Genomic DNA, 14,225 nt, shown 5'->3' with positions numbered 1-14,225 from the left:
CTGGCTTTTGATGGATTTTGCATGACGAAAACACCCATGATGAGAACTTGCCATCTGTTTGCCACGTCACAAACCAGCACTGGTTTTACTTGTATATGGAAGAAATTGGTTCAAAACGGTTATTTATGTAAGAATCTTTCAATAAATATTACTATTAAAAAAATATTTGTCTGTAATCGCTCTTTGTCACCACTGAGAATATATTTTTTTAAATTTTAAAGAATTGCAGATAATTGAATTTGAGATAATAGGAGTAATATTTGTGTATATTTTATGGTGTGTATTTATTTAGGAATTAATTATAAACATTTGCAGTTGGGTAAAAAGGCTTAGCATTATAGCAGCGCTAGCATAAACTCGGAAGTCTACATGCTAATGCAGGTGGACAAACTTTCAAATATTGGGACCGCGCTCTACCAAGTGACATTCTCATTGTATTTTTTAATAGCACTGTTAAAAAGAAAAAAAAGAACGTAAACAATGTTTGGATGCTTAACGCGCAGCCCATCCCACACAGCAAGTGCGTGGGCCGCTTCGCTAGCAAGTGACAGGGTGCTAATTACAACTTTTTCTTTTTAATTTTTCTTTTTAAAATCCCGGGCAACATTTTAATGAGCTGTCTGTGGTTCACAGTGTCTGACTTTTAACTCCCTTGTTCAACCCTTTATTATTATTTTCTTATAATACTCGCCACCCACTGCTAGCCAAGTATAGAAGCTTTAATTGGCACTCACACACAATACATAGGAAACACGTGGCAGGTTAATGTTTTAAAGGATCGCAATTCCGTTGACAAGAGTAGAAAAGGCAGAAAATAGAACAAACAATTACCCCCCCTTATTAAATGTTGCATTTGGTTTGAGATAACCTATGGTTAGTGTGAATGTGTCTTGGGGGTTCCTTAAGAAAATTCTCTTTTGAACAACTTTATCTGAAATTGTGTGAGGACATCTCACAACAACCCAGATTCCATTTTTTTTTTTTGAGGTTGTACCCACAGAGGGAATCACACATGGTGTCATCGTCTTCATTCATTGCCTCTTTGGCACTCCAAAGCAATAAAGCCCACTTGAACAAGCTCAGCGTGAATCTCGCTCCATCGCTCGCACATAGTGGGATTTTTATTTTATTTCCCACGAGCGCGGAATATGCACGCATGCAGGACTGCTCGGGAATAAGCGATAGTGAGTGCAGATTTGATGAGAGCCCAAAAAGCCAGACCTCAGAGGGCGGCATGTGTCTGTTTGACTCAGAGAGAGCGCGTACGCCGAGATGTCCTGGCAAGTACACGGCACATTCAGGACCAAAAGCAACATCTCACGCTATTAATAGAAGCGCAGGGGGTGTCTCATTGGCTAAATATAACCTCGTCCTTTCCTTTTTCATGCCCAGGGTTCTATTTTTAGCCACTCCCAGGCCTTCCTAAGCTGCCAATGTCTTTTTTGGGAATGTTATGTAAGAACGGGCTGATTCTTAAGGCGAGTGATGTAGACTTTGAGAATGAAATATTACATCACTCTGACAAGCCGTGTTAACGGGAAGAGCAAAGTTAGGTCACATTTGTACCTTCTCAACTGTCAGACAAAAACTAGTTAATATTAAAACTTGCTATAGGATAATTAGTTGTGGAAAGAAAACTTTGATTATTATCAAATGCCTGGAGGAAAGTTTAAATGATGGGGTGGGATGAGGTTTTATGTTTATGGTTAGCTTAGGAGTGAAGTAAGCGTTAGCATTGGGTTCGGGCGGTTAGTTTTGGGTTAGGATTTTGTTGATGGGTTTGTGCTTGGTGAGTTCTGCCTAGCAACAAGTGACATCACACATCAGTTCTCCATGTTACCCAGGCTGTGGAGTCGAGCTTATGTAATCCTCGCGTGTAGACGTCTGAAGGCGTAATAATAATAAACTCCATGTGAATGTATAGCGCTGTCAACAAAGCTCTATTATTATTATTGAATATGATTACAGTTTATTTTAGCTCTATGTGCCCAATTCAGTGTGTTTACACTTTGAAAGAAAGTACTGTGAGAAAAAGTCACGTCCAAAGAAAATTTTCATTTAGTGTAAAAGTAGTGGCAGTAGTCCAAGAGTCAACACTCATCATTTTATATTTAATACAGAGTTGAAGCAATTTTTCCAATGGACCATAATGAAAACAAAATTTTATTTTTGTTAATTTGAATTTTTCTTTTATGGGAATATGTGTTGCAAAACAATAAGTCAAAATAGTTGTTTATTTGAACAGATAAAAAAGAAACACAATATAAATTTTGAATTAGTCAATTGTGAAAAAAAAAGCCACTGTGTTTGATTTTAGCTTGATGTCAGCTGGTTTCTATTGAATAGATAAGTATTTTATATCTAGAATATATATGTATATTTATATACACACCTAACCTAATTTCATTTTTTTTTTCAATTGAACTGACATTATACTGCAATGCAAATTAGACATTGTATTGATTGATCTGACTACTTTCCTATGTCACACAATTCCATTCCGTTCTATGGTTATCATCACTATTTCCAAGCACCCTAGCATCTGTACAAAATGAAATGAACGAGTGAGGAATGAATGATTAATGGTCAAGTGAGTGTCAGGGCTTGTGAAATATTGAAATCAACTTGTAACATGATCTATTTATAGTGGTGCAGTGGAACAACGCGGCAGTCTTGTTCCTATAGGTGGAAGACGAGGAAAAAGAGGAAAAAGAAAACCCATTACGCTCACATTTTCATGTAAAGACCCTTTTCGTGCTGCCATTAAACTTTTACGCAGCAGCGGAATCCATAAATAATTTCCACGCCGAGGAGCCTCCCGCACTCTTTGCGGACGGGGTTTGTTCATTAAAAGTGACACGTGATATTATTTTTATTCATATTAATGTTTACATATATCCGTGCAAATTTGATTTTGGAACGGCAAGGTTAATTTATTTTATTTTTGTTGTATTGTTATGACAATTGGGGTCAGATCAAACACTGACCAAAGCTCCCTTTTGGTTTCTGGTGCACGTTTTATTTTTTTTGTGCACAAAATTGTGAATCGTAAAACTAGTCATTATCCGTTTTTTTATTGTCTTTGTAGGAATAATTTGTTATCAATAATTTCTTTTTTTTTAAAGTTTTTGATAAAAATAATGATACGGGGATTATCATCCGTTATACTTAAAAAAATGAAGTGATTGCCACTGGGAAGTTTATAAACGGACAAAGCAGTGCACTGCCATCTACTGCATAAAGGGTAGAACTACAGTTAAAACAAGTTATGTTACTCAAGTCATTTAAAAAGAACCTGGAAAAGAAAATAATCATTCTAAATCAAACATTATAAGTGTTTCTCTTACTGTTCCTGGTGTCCCGAAGCCAAAGTTGAACGCGACTTGATCATTTAAATCATTTAAATATCATCTGTATTGATTTGATTGTGTGTCCCTCCATGGTGCAAGTGAACCTAATGTAGTGACCAGCTCATCAAAGTATTTGTAGGAGAAAATACCTTCACGGTTGAATGACTTCTCAATGATATACAGGCTTAATGAAGTGCCCCCCTCAGTTGCCATCTGTTCTGGGGAAAGATAATTACAGAAAGGCTAATTACAGAGCGACTGGGCTGTAATTAGTGATGAAATTGTAATATTCAAACGTGCTTCGTATCGTCATATGGCTTTTGATGCATGTTAAAAACAGACGAACAAGAAGATGTATCTCCTGCAGCGATCAAGTCATCCGGGTCAATGTGCAGTCGCAGGAACAGAGCCAACTCCTGCAGGCGCTGGAGAAGGAACAGGAAGTGTGCTAATACAAACACACACACACGTTTTTTTATTTTATTAAATTTCAATTTAATTCTTTGTTCATATTTTTTTTAAATATACTATTATATATTATATAATATTGTGGCGGAAAGTAGGAGGGTGCAACATATGTAAAAAAATAATTGCGATCGTAACACAAAATTATTTTGAGCCATTGCAATATAGCCTATTAAGAATTAGTATATGAACTGAAACTTGCCTATATAATAGTAAAAGAAGTTAATTTTGCCCCTCTACGTTTTTTTCCTCCACTTTCAAAAAAAAAAAAAAAAAGTATCGTAACACAAGTTTATACTTGCTGTACGTACTTGGTGATTCTTTAAGCCCTTCCAGGACCTTTATGGACTGGACAATCAATAAAGTTTTGAACTTTACTCAGTGGGGTCTACTGTACTCATTTATTTGACAATTTTGTTTTTTCTCTTCCAAGACCTTTCCCGCCGGCACAACGACGGTTCTGTCGGGACTTTGTGACTTGTGTTTCAATTTGACTTTAACAATGGGTTATCTCACACAACTTGCGGTTGAAAACTTTAAAACATGGCGAGGAAAACAAGTTATCGGACCATTCTTGGAGTTTAGCTGCATTATTGGGCCCAACGGCTCCGGTAAATCCCCTTTTATTTCTCTTTTACTAGCCACATTTTGTGAAGGGCTAGCTAACGCGTGGGCGAAGCTAACTCCTAATCCCAAACTTGGAATTGTCATTGCACTCATATTTAACGGCAGTTATATTTCTTTAAAATGTGTGAATTTAATTCAAACTCGTTTAGCTTCCTTTAAAATTCTTTAAAGCCAAATTTGCTCGAGGTTAACGTTTCCAGTTCAGTAACAAATATGTTTCACAAAAACAGGTAAGTCCAACGTGATGGACGCCATAAGCTTCGTCATAGGCGAGCGGGCGAGCTCTCTACGAGTGAAGCACCTCAGTGACCTGATCCATGGAGCCCACATCGGGCAGCCGGTGTCAAAAAGAACCAGCGTTTCCATGTTCTACCAACACGACGAGGACCAGGAGATTGTCTTCTCTCGAAGTGTCTATGGTCAGCATATTTTCATATTATATTAAATTATTCGAACAGACAGGAAATTCAGGCGTACCTAAAACGGCTGCCAATGATGCTCATATTTTTATTTATTTATTTAAAACCATTGTTTATGTAAGTCTTTCTTAACTTTTGCTCCATTCTTTAGATTAGAATTACTTTTATTTGTTACTCTATATTCTCAGGCAACACCTCCGAGTATCTCATCAACGACGCTCATGTTTCTTTCAACCGGTACACTGAGGAGCTTGCCAAGATTGGCATCATCACCAAAGCTCAAAACTGCATGGTGTTCCAGGTAGACATTTTGGTGTTTTCAGTGTAGGATGGGTAATGCTGCATTTTCAGATCATGTTGTTCCCGCATTGGTCACCAGGGAGCAGTGGAATCCATCGCTTTGAAGTACTCCAAGGAGTGTACCAACATTTTTGAGCTGATCAGCCAGTCCAAGGAGTTAGTGGATGAGTACAACCAGAAAAAGGAGGCCATGTTGAGGGCCAAGGAGGACACCAATTTTCAGTTCAAGAAAAAGAAATTGACAGCTGTCGAGAACAAGCTGATGTCTAATGAGAAATTGGAGGTGAAGCGAGTTGGGCGAGTCACTACTGAATTACTTCTAAATGGAGATGCAGTTTAATTTCTTCTGTCGTCAGACGTGATAGAACTGGTTCTTCTGTTCTTTCCCAGGCCCAGAAATACCAGGACCTGCTGGAAGATATTCAAGAAAAGCGTGTACAACTGAGCCTTACTGAGCTCTATCATAATGAGAAGGCCATCAGTAGTACCAACGACACTCTGAGCATCAAGCATGGGGCAGCTGCCACTCAGAATGCTTCTCTCCAGGACTGTGAGCAGATGGTGAAGACCTTCAAGAAGGAGCATGGACGCCTCGTCAGGGAGGAGCAACGAATGGAGAAAGAGATCCGGTAGATTTACATGTATTTTGTTTTCAGATGTATCCATTTTAGTTGCATTTGGAAAGGATATCAGTGAGCCCCCTCTAAAAACACGACGGTGCAATTTTATTATTTTTAAACATATTTGTGAACATGTCATTGGTTGTCTGTATGAACCTATTATGACCGCTACATCTCTGAACCTCTTGCCTAGTGCCCAGGAGCACGTCCTTTCCCAGTCTCGCTCTCACTTTGTCAAAACAAAAGTGAACACCTCCCATCATTTAAAAAAGATAGCTGAGCTTCAAGCGTCTGCAAAAAAGAGCCAGAAAGTCTTAGGACGGACAGAGGAGGAGCTTGCTGAAGCCCAGCAGGGAAAAAAGGAGCTGGAAAAGACCTGGAGGTTCTACGAAGAACAATTTCGACAGCAGAGAATGTCCCTGGGCGGGGAGGTTGAATTGGATGAGAGCCAGGTGAGTGTCAAAAGAACCTTCCTTATTATGAATGCCAAATTAATTTCTTTTGCACATGATCGGCAGCGAGAACGCTACAAAGAACTCAAGGAGCTCTTCAGGAAGCAGAATGCAGTGCTAGGTCAGGAAGTCGAGAAGATGCAGAGGGTTGTCAAGGCTGACTATGATCTGATGGCATTTGACCAGCGCAAACGGAAGGAAGTGGAGGTAATAACAAAACGGGTAACTTCAATCCATTATATTAGCGAATGTAAAGTAGGTACAGTACATTTAAATACTTTATCAATACAGCATACGGTGATACTGACTGTCTGACTCTTGCTGCAGGCTGGAATCCAAAACAACAAGACACATTTGGATGATTTAACCGACAGAGCAGAGAGGCTTGAGGAATACACCAAGACCTGCAAGTATGTCATTATGCGCTTGCCTTGCAACATTCTGTAAAGCAGCAAATCCACGACAGCCAACCCTCAACATTCACGGGTGTCAGGGACTCAAACCTGCAGCGCTATGAAAAATTTGCAATCAATATTCTGCAAACACGAGTCCCTGCGTTTTTGTTTTGAGGTCATCTCTTGACGAGCTCCGTCAGAAGGAGGTGAGCTTGACTGCAGAGTTGCAGCGTGGCAGAGAGCGCACTGCCCAGGTGAACGAGGAGCTGGGCCAGGTGTTGGAGCAGCTGGGCAACGCCTGCCTGGACAGCCAAGAGAGCAATCGTCAGCGACAGCGCAAAGAAATTCTGGAAAAGATGTGCAGGCTCTTCCCTGATACGGTGGTAAGCCATGGAGGATGATCATGTGAATTGAAAGCAAAACGGGACAAATCTGTCACGTCTTTGTCGCCCCAGTACGGCCGCCTTTGTGACTTGTCCAGCCCCATTCATAAGAGGTACCAGCTAGCTATCACCAAAGTGTTTGGCCACTTCTTGAAGGCCATCGTGGTGTCCACAGAGAAGGTGGCACAGGCCTGCATCAACTTCCTCAAGGAGGAACGGGCTGAACCTGAGACCTTCCTGCCCATTCACTACTTGGATGTAAGTGTTGGAATAGTACATCTGAGCCTTTTGAGGAAAATCTAAAAAGATTCCAAATTTTATTTATTAGAAAAAACGTTGGCTTTTTAACACACTACTTGTTTGGTCAGTTGCGAGCGGCGTTATTGACCATCAGCTCGCATATTCAGGTGAGTCCCCTCAACGAACGCTTGAGGGAGATACCGGGTGCCAATATGGCGGTGGACGTCGTGCTCATCAAAATGTCCACAAACGCGCCACAGCTGAAAAAAGTGGTGCAGTTTGTATGCGGCAACACGCTGGTGTGTGAAACCATGAAAGAGGCCAGAAGCATTGCCTTTGGCGGGGACCACCGCCTTAAGGTAAACACACATTTTCAAGTGGGTACAGGAAATGCACAATAGCCTTTTTTTTTTTTTTAATTTATATCTGAATTGGTTCCTACAGACCGTATCGCTGGACGGAACCATGTTTTCAAAGTCCGGTCTCATTTCTGGAGGCTCCAGTGACCTCCGCAGCAAAGCTCGCTGCTGGGGTGACAAGGACGTCACGAGGCTGAAGAATAAAAAAGACCAGCTAACTGATGAGCTACGTGTAAGTCGACATACAACTGTTGTACAGTGGATAGACTCTTAATTTGTTAAGACAGAAATAAGAAGGGCTTCTCATACTTTTTGGATCCAGGAACCACACACAACACAAGGGAGACATTTTTCCAATGCCAATGAAACATAACCACTATGTGTAAATTCCATTATACACCTTTTATTCTTTAATTAGCACAAAGCTGAGGTAGGGAGGGGTAATTTGTTAAATTTATTTCCTTACGTGGGTTTGCACATTTGTCTCTTGTGGTGCAGCAACTCATAAGGCTCAAGCGGAAGGAGTCGGACCTGAATTTGATCATTGCGCAGGCTCAGGGTGCACATACCCGCCTGAAATATTCTACAAATGATCTGGATAACCTTAGGAAGAAAAGCATCCCTAAATGCCTCGAGGTAAGAAGACTTTCTGACTTGCTTGTTTTCATTTTACTAGCCTCACATTATTGTCACAAATTGTCATTCTCCGCCAATCGATTTCAGGAGATTTCGCGTATGGAGAGTGAAATGGCAAACTTAGACTCCCAGATCCAGATGCAGGTGAAAAGTGTGGAGGCAAAGGAAACTGCCTTGGAGAACCTCAAAAGCCAAATTCAGCAGGTATCGTACCTTCAATTCAACTAATCATCTGAGAAACGTTCATTATCCTTTTATAGTTTCCAGACATCTCGGAATATTTGATAAAAATGAAAATATTTTTTTAGATGGAAGACATGGTGTTTTCTGACTTCTGTGCTGAGATCGGTGTGGACAATATCAGAGTGTATGAGCAGGAGCTGCTGAAACATCAGGAAGATCACGACAGGAAGCGGTACAAAAGACATGAGACTTATTGGGGTTTACTTGCTCACTTTTACGCTACTTTTTGGTCACGTTACATGAGGGGGAATTTACACTGTACTGCAAATACTTTCAGTTTGGAGTTTGAGAACCAGTGCAATCGCTTGGATGCCAAGATGGAGTATGAACACGTTCAACTAGAGAAGCACAAGAAGAAGCTCAGTGAAATTCAGTCTTCCATCAACCAGGAAGAACGCAACATGGCCAAAAAGAAAACGGTTAGCACGGATGTATACTGTGAAATAAGCCCTGAACATTGTCGTGGATGACAAAAAAGAAAGAGTAATTGTCATCTGAGTTTTTAGCTTCATATTCTGGCTCACCTTTCAGGAGGAGGAGAAGCTGCTGGTGGCCGTTCAAGAAAATGACAACAAACTGCAGGAAATGAAGAACCAGCTGCTGGAAAAGAAGAGGCTGGAAGCATCTACCAAAAATGAGCTGGATGAAAAAATCCTGCAACTCAAAGAGATGAACAAGTAAGTCAAAAAACACAGATGAAGAACAACAAAACTGTCGCTCCAAGCGTATGGTGTGCGAAATCTCACGCGAAGAAACGTCCTTTTCCGTCAGAGACTTGGCCGAACTTCAGCGGGAGGTGATGATTGCCGAGAGCATCCTGGAGCAGAAGCGTTTAGCCCGACACAACTTGCTACTGGCGTGCAAGATCGAGGGCCTGCCAATCGATTTGCTGTCGGGTGACCTGAATGAAATCAGCCAAGTGGAGGTAGGTAAAAAGACATCTGAACATGTGCAATCCTAGAGACAAGGTTGTTTCAAAGAACGCACGTTCTGCCAAAATTCACAAACCCAAGTGTAAATGAAGTAAATATGTTCGTGTCTCTCCAGCTGGAAGAAGGGTCTGAAACCTCCATGCACGTCTTTGAGAGAGAGGCCCACCTCGTGATCGACTACTCGATCCTGGAACCCGAGAGCAGGGTGACGCATCCGATACTCTTTCGACGTTCAGCATTAGGATCAAAATGCTGCGTTAACGTCGGCGTGTGTGTTTGCAGGATGTGCCAGCAGGGGAGAGAGACAACTACATTGAAACGCTGAAGCAGTCCCTTCACGCTTTAGAGGAGCAACTAAAATTCACAGCCCCTCCCAACTTAAAAGCTGAAGAGAAGCTGAGGGAGGTGCAGGACAAGCTACAAGATGTGACGGATGGTACGTTTGTGGGTTTTTGAGTTACAACCAAGCCCGTTCATTGTGTGAAACCGACTTTCTTCCTCAGCCTTCAGAGCCAGCACCTTTGTCACGCGGAAGTGCCAGCAAGAGTTTGAGGAAGTCAAAGCTAAGCGCTTCCATCTCTTCAGCCAGTGCTTTGATCACGTGTCTACTGTCATTGATAGCATCTACAAGAGATTATGCCGCAACGAGAGCGCCCAGGTGAAAAGACCGCTTGGCAACCCCCGAGGGCAATTGCCATCAAATGATGACACAAGAGATGGAATTTGCTTCAGGCCGTCCTGTCTGCTGACAATCCGGAGGAGCCGTATCTCGGCGGCATCAACTACAGCTGCGTGGCTCCCGGCAAGCGCTTCATGTCCATGGCAAATCTCTCGGGCGGGGAGAAGGCCATTGCGTCCCTGGCTTTGGTGTTTGCCATTCACAGGTAGCATCAACGACCAAATGGGAAATGTCAGATGGAGAGTTTACAAAGTTATAAAAACAACACCCCTGTTCTAAAATAAGTCTTCTCCCTTCTCAGTTTTCGTCCTGCTCCCTTTTTGATTTTGGACGAGGTGGATGCCGCCCTGGACAAATCCAACGTCGGAAAGGTAAGATCTCTTCTAATAATGCTCTTCGGGGGAGCGAGAACTCAAGAACGACAAGGCACTCTCCGGGCCATGCCATTTAAAGGCACAACACATGAATTTGCTGCGTTGTGTGTGCGACTTTCAGTCTTGTATTTGTATTTTACAATGCGGTACTATTATTACTTGTGGAGTTTTGTTACGTGTTATCCATTTTGTGCTTCCAGGTGGCCAGCTTCCTGAGGGAGGAATCCCAAAAAAATATGCGGGTCATTGTCATCTCCCTGAAGGATGAGTTTTTCTCCAACGCAGACATCCTGATGGGAGTTTACCCGAATGTAAGATTGTTGGCAAAATTGTGCCCAAGGGCCACATTTGATTTTGATTCGCAAATGAGATCCTTTAAATCATGAAACATATATTGAGTCAGTGTTTCTTATTTAATTAGTTAAAAATAACCAATAATGTAATTAAACAAATGTTGAATGTCCTCTACATATAAAAACATGTTTTAGGTTCAATTAGTTACCAAATGATTTAATTAAATACATAATAATAGTAATTGACCTGATGTATAATAATAGTAATACTTTAAAGGTTGGTAGGCTGAGTTAAATAACTGCGCGGGTCATTGCCTACACTTGCTTTCACCATGTTTTTTTTCCCCCCTCTCTAGTTTGACGGATTTATGTTCAGTAGTATGCTGACATTAGACCTGCGTTCCTTCCCTATCCTGGAGGACAACCACAGAACACCTGAGAGGTCTAAGGCCAAAAAGGACATCTTGACAAGCAGCCCTGAATCACTTCCATCGGTTTAGGTCAATTTAGGGAGCGTTTCTCAGACTCCAAATTGCTGTTTGTCCTCTATGGAATGTGTGTGAGCTTGTTCCAAGCTTCACAATGTTTTAATGTTCGTCAACTTGAGCGATTGGTGCTTGAATGAACTTGCCTGTTTCCACTTTGTGTTTTGGTTTAGGTTGGCCTCACGGGGGCGTAAGTGGCCTAGTCAGTTGGTTGACCACTTCACACAAAACGGTTTGACAGCCCTCAACTTTGTAATGTTAATGTAATTTTTCTCCGAGTGGTCATTATTAGATTTCACTTCGAATACAGTCAATAAATAATTTGTTCAACTACTTCCAAGTTCGCGTGCAGCTTGTGACGTCTTCCACCACGTGATCAATATTTACGGAAGTGTTTTTGGCTTTAAATGGCTTCCACCTTCAAATGTCACTAAAGAACGAATAACTTAAATTGCAACCTAAACAAGAAGTTACGCACACATCCGGATGTACGTAAGGTTGTATCTTGACACTTAAGTGTGATCGGTTAGAAAGTAGCCGCTTAGCTTTATTTGTAGTAATTAGCAAACAGCGAGGTTTGGTTTCAGTGCGTGCAGAATTTTAGTCAATGAACGATATTCAGGTGGAAGTTGAAAAGGTGTTTCGGGGCCCCTGGTAAGGCCACACCGGGTGGTGTTTCGCTGCGTTTATCGAACACTTGACCGGCTAGTTAGCTCGGTTGAGCTAAGTGCTAACGTTAGCTGGTCAGCTGCATCATGGGCGCCGAACAAAGCGGAGATGCGGAGCACAAACACTCTGACTACAGCTCGTCGGGTTAGTATGTTTTTATCTTTCTATCTTGTTAAACCTTTTTAATTCTCTTCTAGTTACTATGTCCAGAATTATTTTGTTGATCTCCCCACTTACACTAACGAATTTTCCACATCATAAGATGTTTTGGCAGAGACAACCTCAAAGTTTCTTATGCTTATAAAGTGCTTGTTTTGAAATTTTGATCCGGTGTTATTAAAACAACAAAAGTTGTTGAAACTAATTGTGTAAGGGTGAAATGTTTCACTTGACTACCTCCCATACAGGTAGAGAGGGTCAATTCCCATAGTTTCATCTTTACTGTGTGGCTTGTGATCAACTCCCGTCGAGGATGAAATCTACCTCATCCATCAAAATGTGACTTAATTGGTGGGTAATAAATGAAAACATTTTTTTTTTCAGTGGTTCCTTCGCCCGCCAAACAGAAGGCAAAGATGGACGATATTGTTGTGGTGGCTCAAGGAACTCAGTCCATGAGGAACATCCACAGTGACCCCGATGTCATCAAACTCCAAGAGATCCCTACCTTCCAGCCCCTCTTAAAAGGTGTGTGTCTTTTGAATATTCAGACTGTAGTCCAACCCTTGTTGTGTCACAAAACATTTGGAGATGATCAATTTTGCTAGCAATTACCAGCTCTATTTGCCAGCTCCTTACTGGAATATCAGAGTGGACTTTACCTCAGCCTAATTAAACTAATTAACCCTAACTGTTGTTCCGACACATTCCTTGCGCCCTCGGCAGGAGTGCTAAGTGGCCAGACGTCCCCTAGCAGTGTGTGTCTGGAGAGACTGGATCCGGCGCAGGTTCTCCAGCTGTGCACCCGCTACCAGGACCACTTGCACCAGTGCGCCGAAGCCGTCGCCTTCGATCAGAACGCCTTAGTAAAACGCATCAAAGAGGTGAGCAGTTTGAACTTTTTTGACAGCAATTCATACTTTCATTGCCTTAGCACACTGATTTGGTATGTTAATAGTTATTGAAAACATGTTAACGAAACTGTAACATTTTAATATTCCACTAGGTGGAAGAAGTGAGCTTTTCAACCAACCTGAGGATACAAAGGATAGTTTTGCCTTCTGCTGTCTGAAAACACTTTCTCACTTGAGTCACTAAAGGGAAAGGATGAACAAAAAACCTTCTTTGCCGTAAATAAATATTAGTTGTTGTTTTTTTTTTGTGAAATTGGTGATTGGAAATCACTCCAGCCACCCATTGCATCGCTGTGGTGTCGCTAAATACATTCTAACTAAGCCGACTTGTGCTCCAGATGGACCTCTCGGTGGATACCTTGTTCAGCATCATGCAAGAACGTCAGAAGCGCTATGCCAAGTACGCGGAGCAGATCCAGAAGGTCAATGAGATGTCCATGATCCTGCGCCGCATCCAGATGGGAATCGACCAGACGGTGCCACTGATGGAACGCCTCAACAACATGCTGCCGGAGAGCGAGCGCCTGGAGCCCTTCAGTATGAGGCCTGATGCAGACCCTGGCACCAAGTAAGATACTTGCAAAGAAGTCCTGAAATCTAAGGTGAGGGCCGCTTTTGTCTGTTCTTTTCTGATTTATATACGGGGGGCTTCTACTGGGATGAATCTTCATCTTGGAAGTACAAGACATGAATGTGAATGAGCTCTGAATACTGAGAAACTTGAACTGTGTGGATTCCAAAGCTGTTGAAAACATGCACAAGTCAAGCAAATGATGTGGACATGATAGATTTAGCCCTGCACGGACTGCCGGTGTTTGACTTAAGAAAAATGGAAGGCACTTGGACAAACGTGACTTTAATTTATTCGCTCTTTGGCAATGTTTTGATATGACCACTGCAAACCCGATAATTATCTTTTATGAAACCTTTTTGGACAAAAAATACGCACTACAACTAATATTACTCGGATTTAGTTAGCTTGCGCTTCAACATGCGTGACGTGCTAATATTTAGCCGCACCGCTGTCACATTATAAATGTCAAAGATTATGTGGAAAAGTTGCATTTCAAAAATAAAACTGCCAAAGGAAGTGTCACTAAGTACTGTTTGAGTCAATGTTTTGATTTCACGTTTTCTAGCATCGGGCCAGCGATACCTACCAAACATTTATTGAAATTTATTTTTGGACACTGGACAGAAAATTTTTAAGTACCTTGTGTGGCGTGACACT

The 14,225-nt window shown here is 41.6% G+C and overlaps 2 protein-coding genes across 3 annotated transcripts; both read left to right on the top strand.

Moving 5' to 3' along the window:
* The first annotated feature begins 4,234 nt into the window (after positions 1-4,234).
* On the top strand, positions 4,235-11,585 carry smc1b (structural maintenance of chromosomes 1B). Of its 2 annotated transcripts, XM_049723680.2 has the most exons (26): positions 4,235-4,426; positions 4,673-4,861; positions 5,050-5,162; positions 5,241-5,444; positions 5,552-5,790; positions 5,975-6,233; positions 6,300-6,440; positions 6,561-6,643; positions 6,804-7,011; positions 7,084-7,269; positions 7,419-7,610; positions 7,696-7,842; positions 8,109-8,246; positions 8,334-8,450; positions 8,555-8,661; positions 8,767-8,908; positions 9,021-9,166; positions 9,261-9,414; positions 9,537-9,626; positions 9,704-9,857; positions 9,925-10,079; positions 10,154-10,305; positions 10,402-10,471; positions 10,675-10,785; positions 11,124-11,267; positions 11,426-11,585. In XM_049723680.2, exons 1-25 carry the CDS (start codon positions 4,318-4,320, stop codon positions 11,265-11,267), a joined length of 3,750 nt encoding a protein of 1,249 aa, XP_049579637.1. In that variant the 5' UTR covers positions 4,235-4,317; the 3' UTR covers positions 11,426-11,585. The 2 variants fall into 2 exon arrangements, with proteins under 2 accessions (XP_049579637.1, XP_049579636.1); XM_049723679.2 differs by having other exon boundaries at positions 11,124-11,585.
* Positions 11,586-11,644: 59 nt separating this feature from the next.
* Positions 11,645-14,094, top strand: borcs5 (BLOC-1 related complex subunit 5). The gene is made up of 4 exons (XM_049723758.2): positions 11,645-12,065; positions 12,465-12,608; positions 12,807-12,964; positions 13,333-14,094. The coding sequence occupies exons 1-4, from the start codon at positions 12,008-12,010 to the stop codon at positions 13,564-13,566; spliced, it is 594 nt and encodes a 197-aa protein (XP_049579715.1). The 5' UTR covers positions 11,645-12,007; the 3' UTR covers positions 13,567-14,094.
* The last annotated feature ends 131 nt before the right edge of the window (positions 14,095-14,225 follow it).

The sequence above is a fragment of the Syngnathus scovelli genome, chromosome 6, assembly GCF_024217435.2.
Source record: "Syngnathus scovelli strain Florida chromosome 6, RoL_Ssco_1.2, whole genome shotgun sequence".
NCBI lineage: Eukaryota > Metazoa > Chordata > Actinopteri > Syngnathiformes > Syngnathidae > Syngnathus > Syngnathus scovelli.
This window is presented reverse-complemented; position numbering and strand designations above follow the sequence as displayed.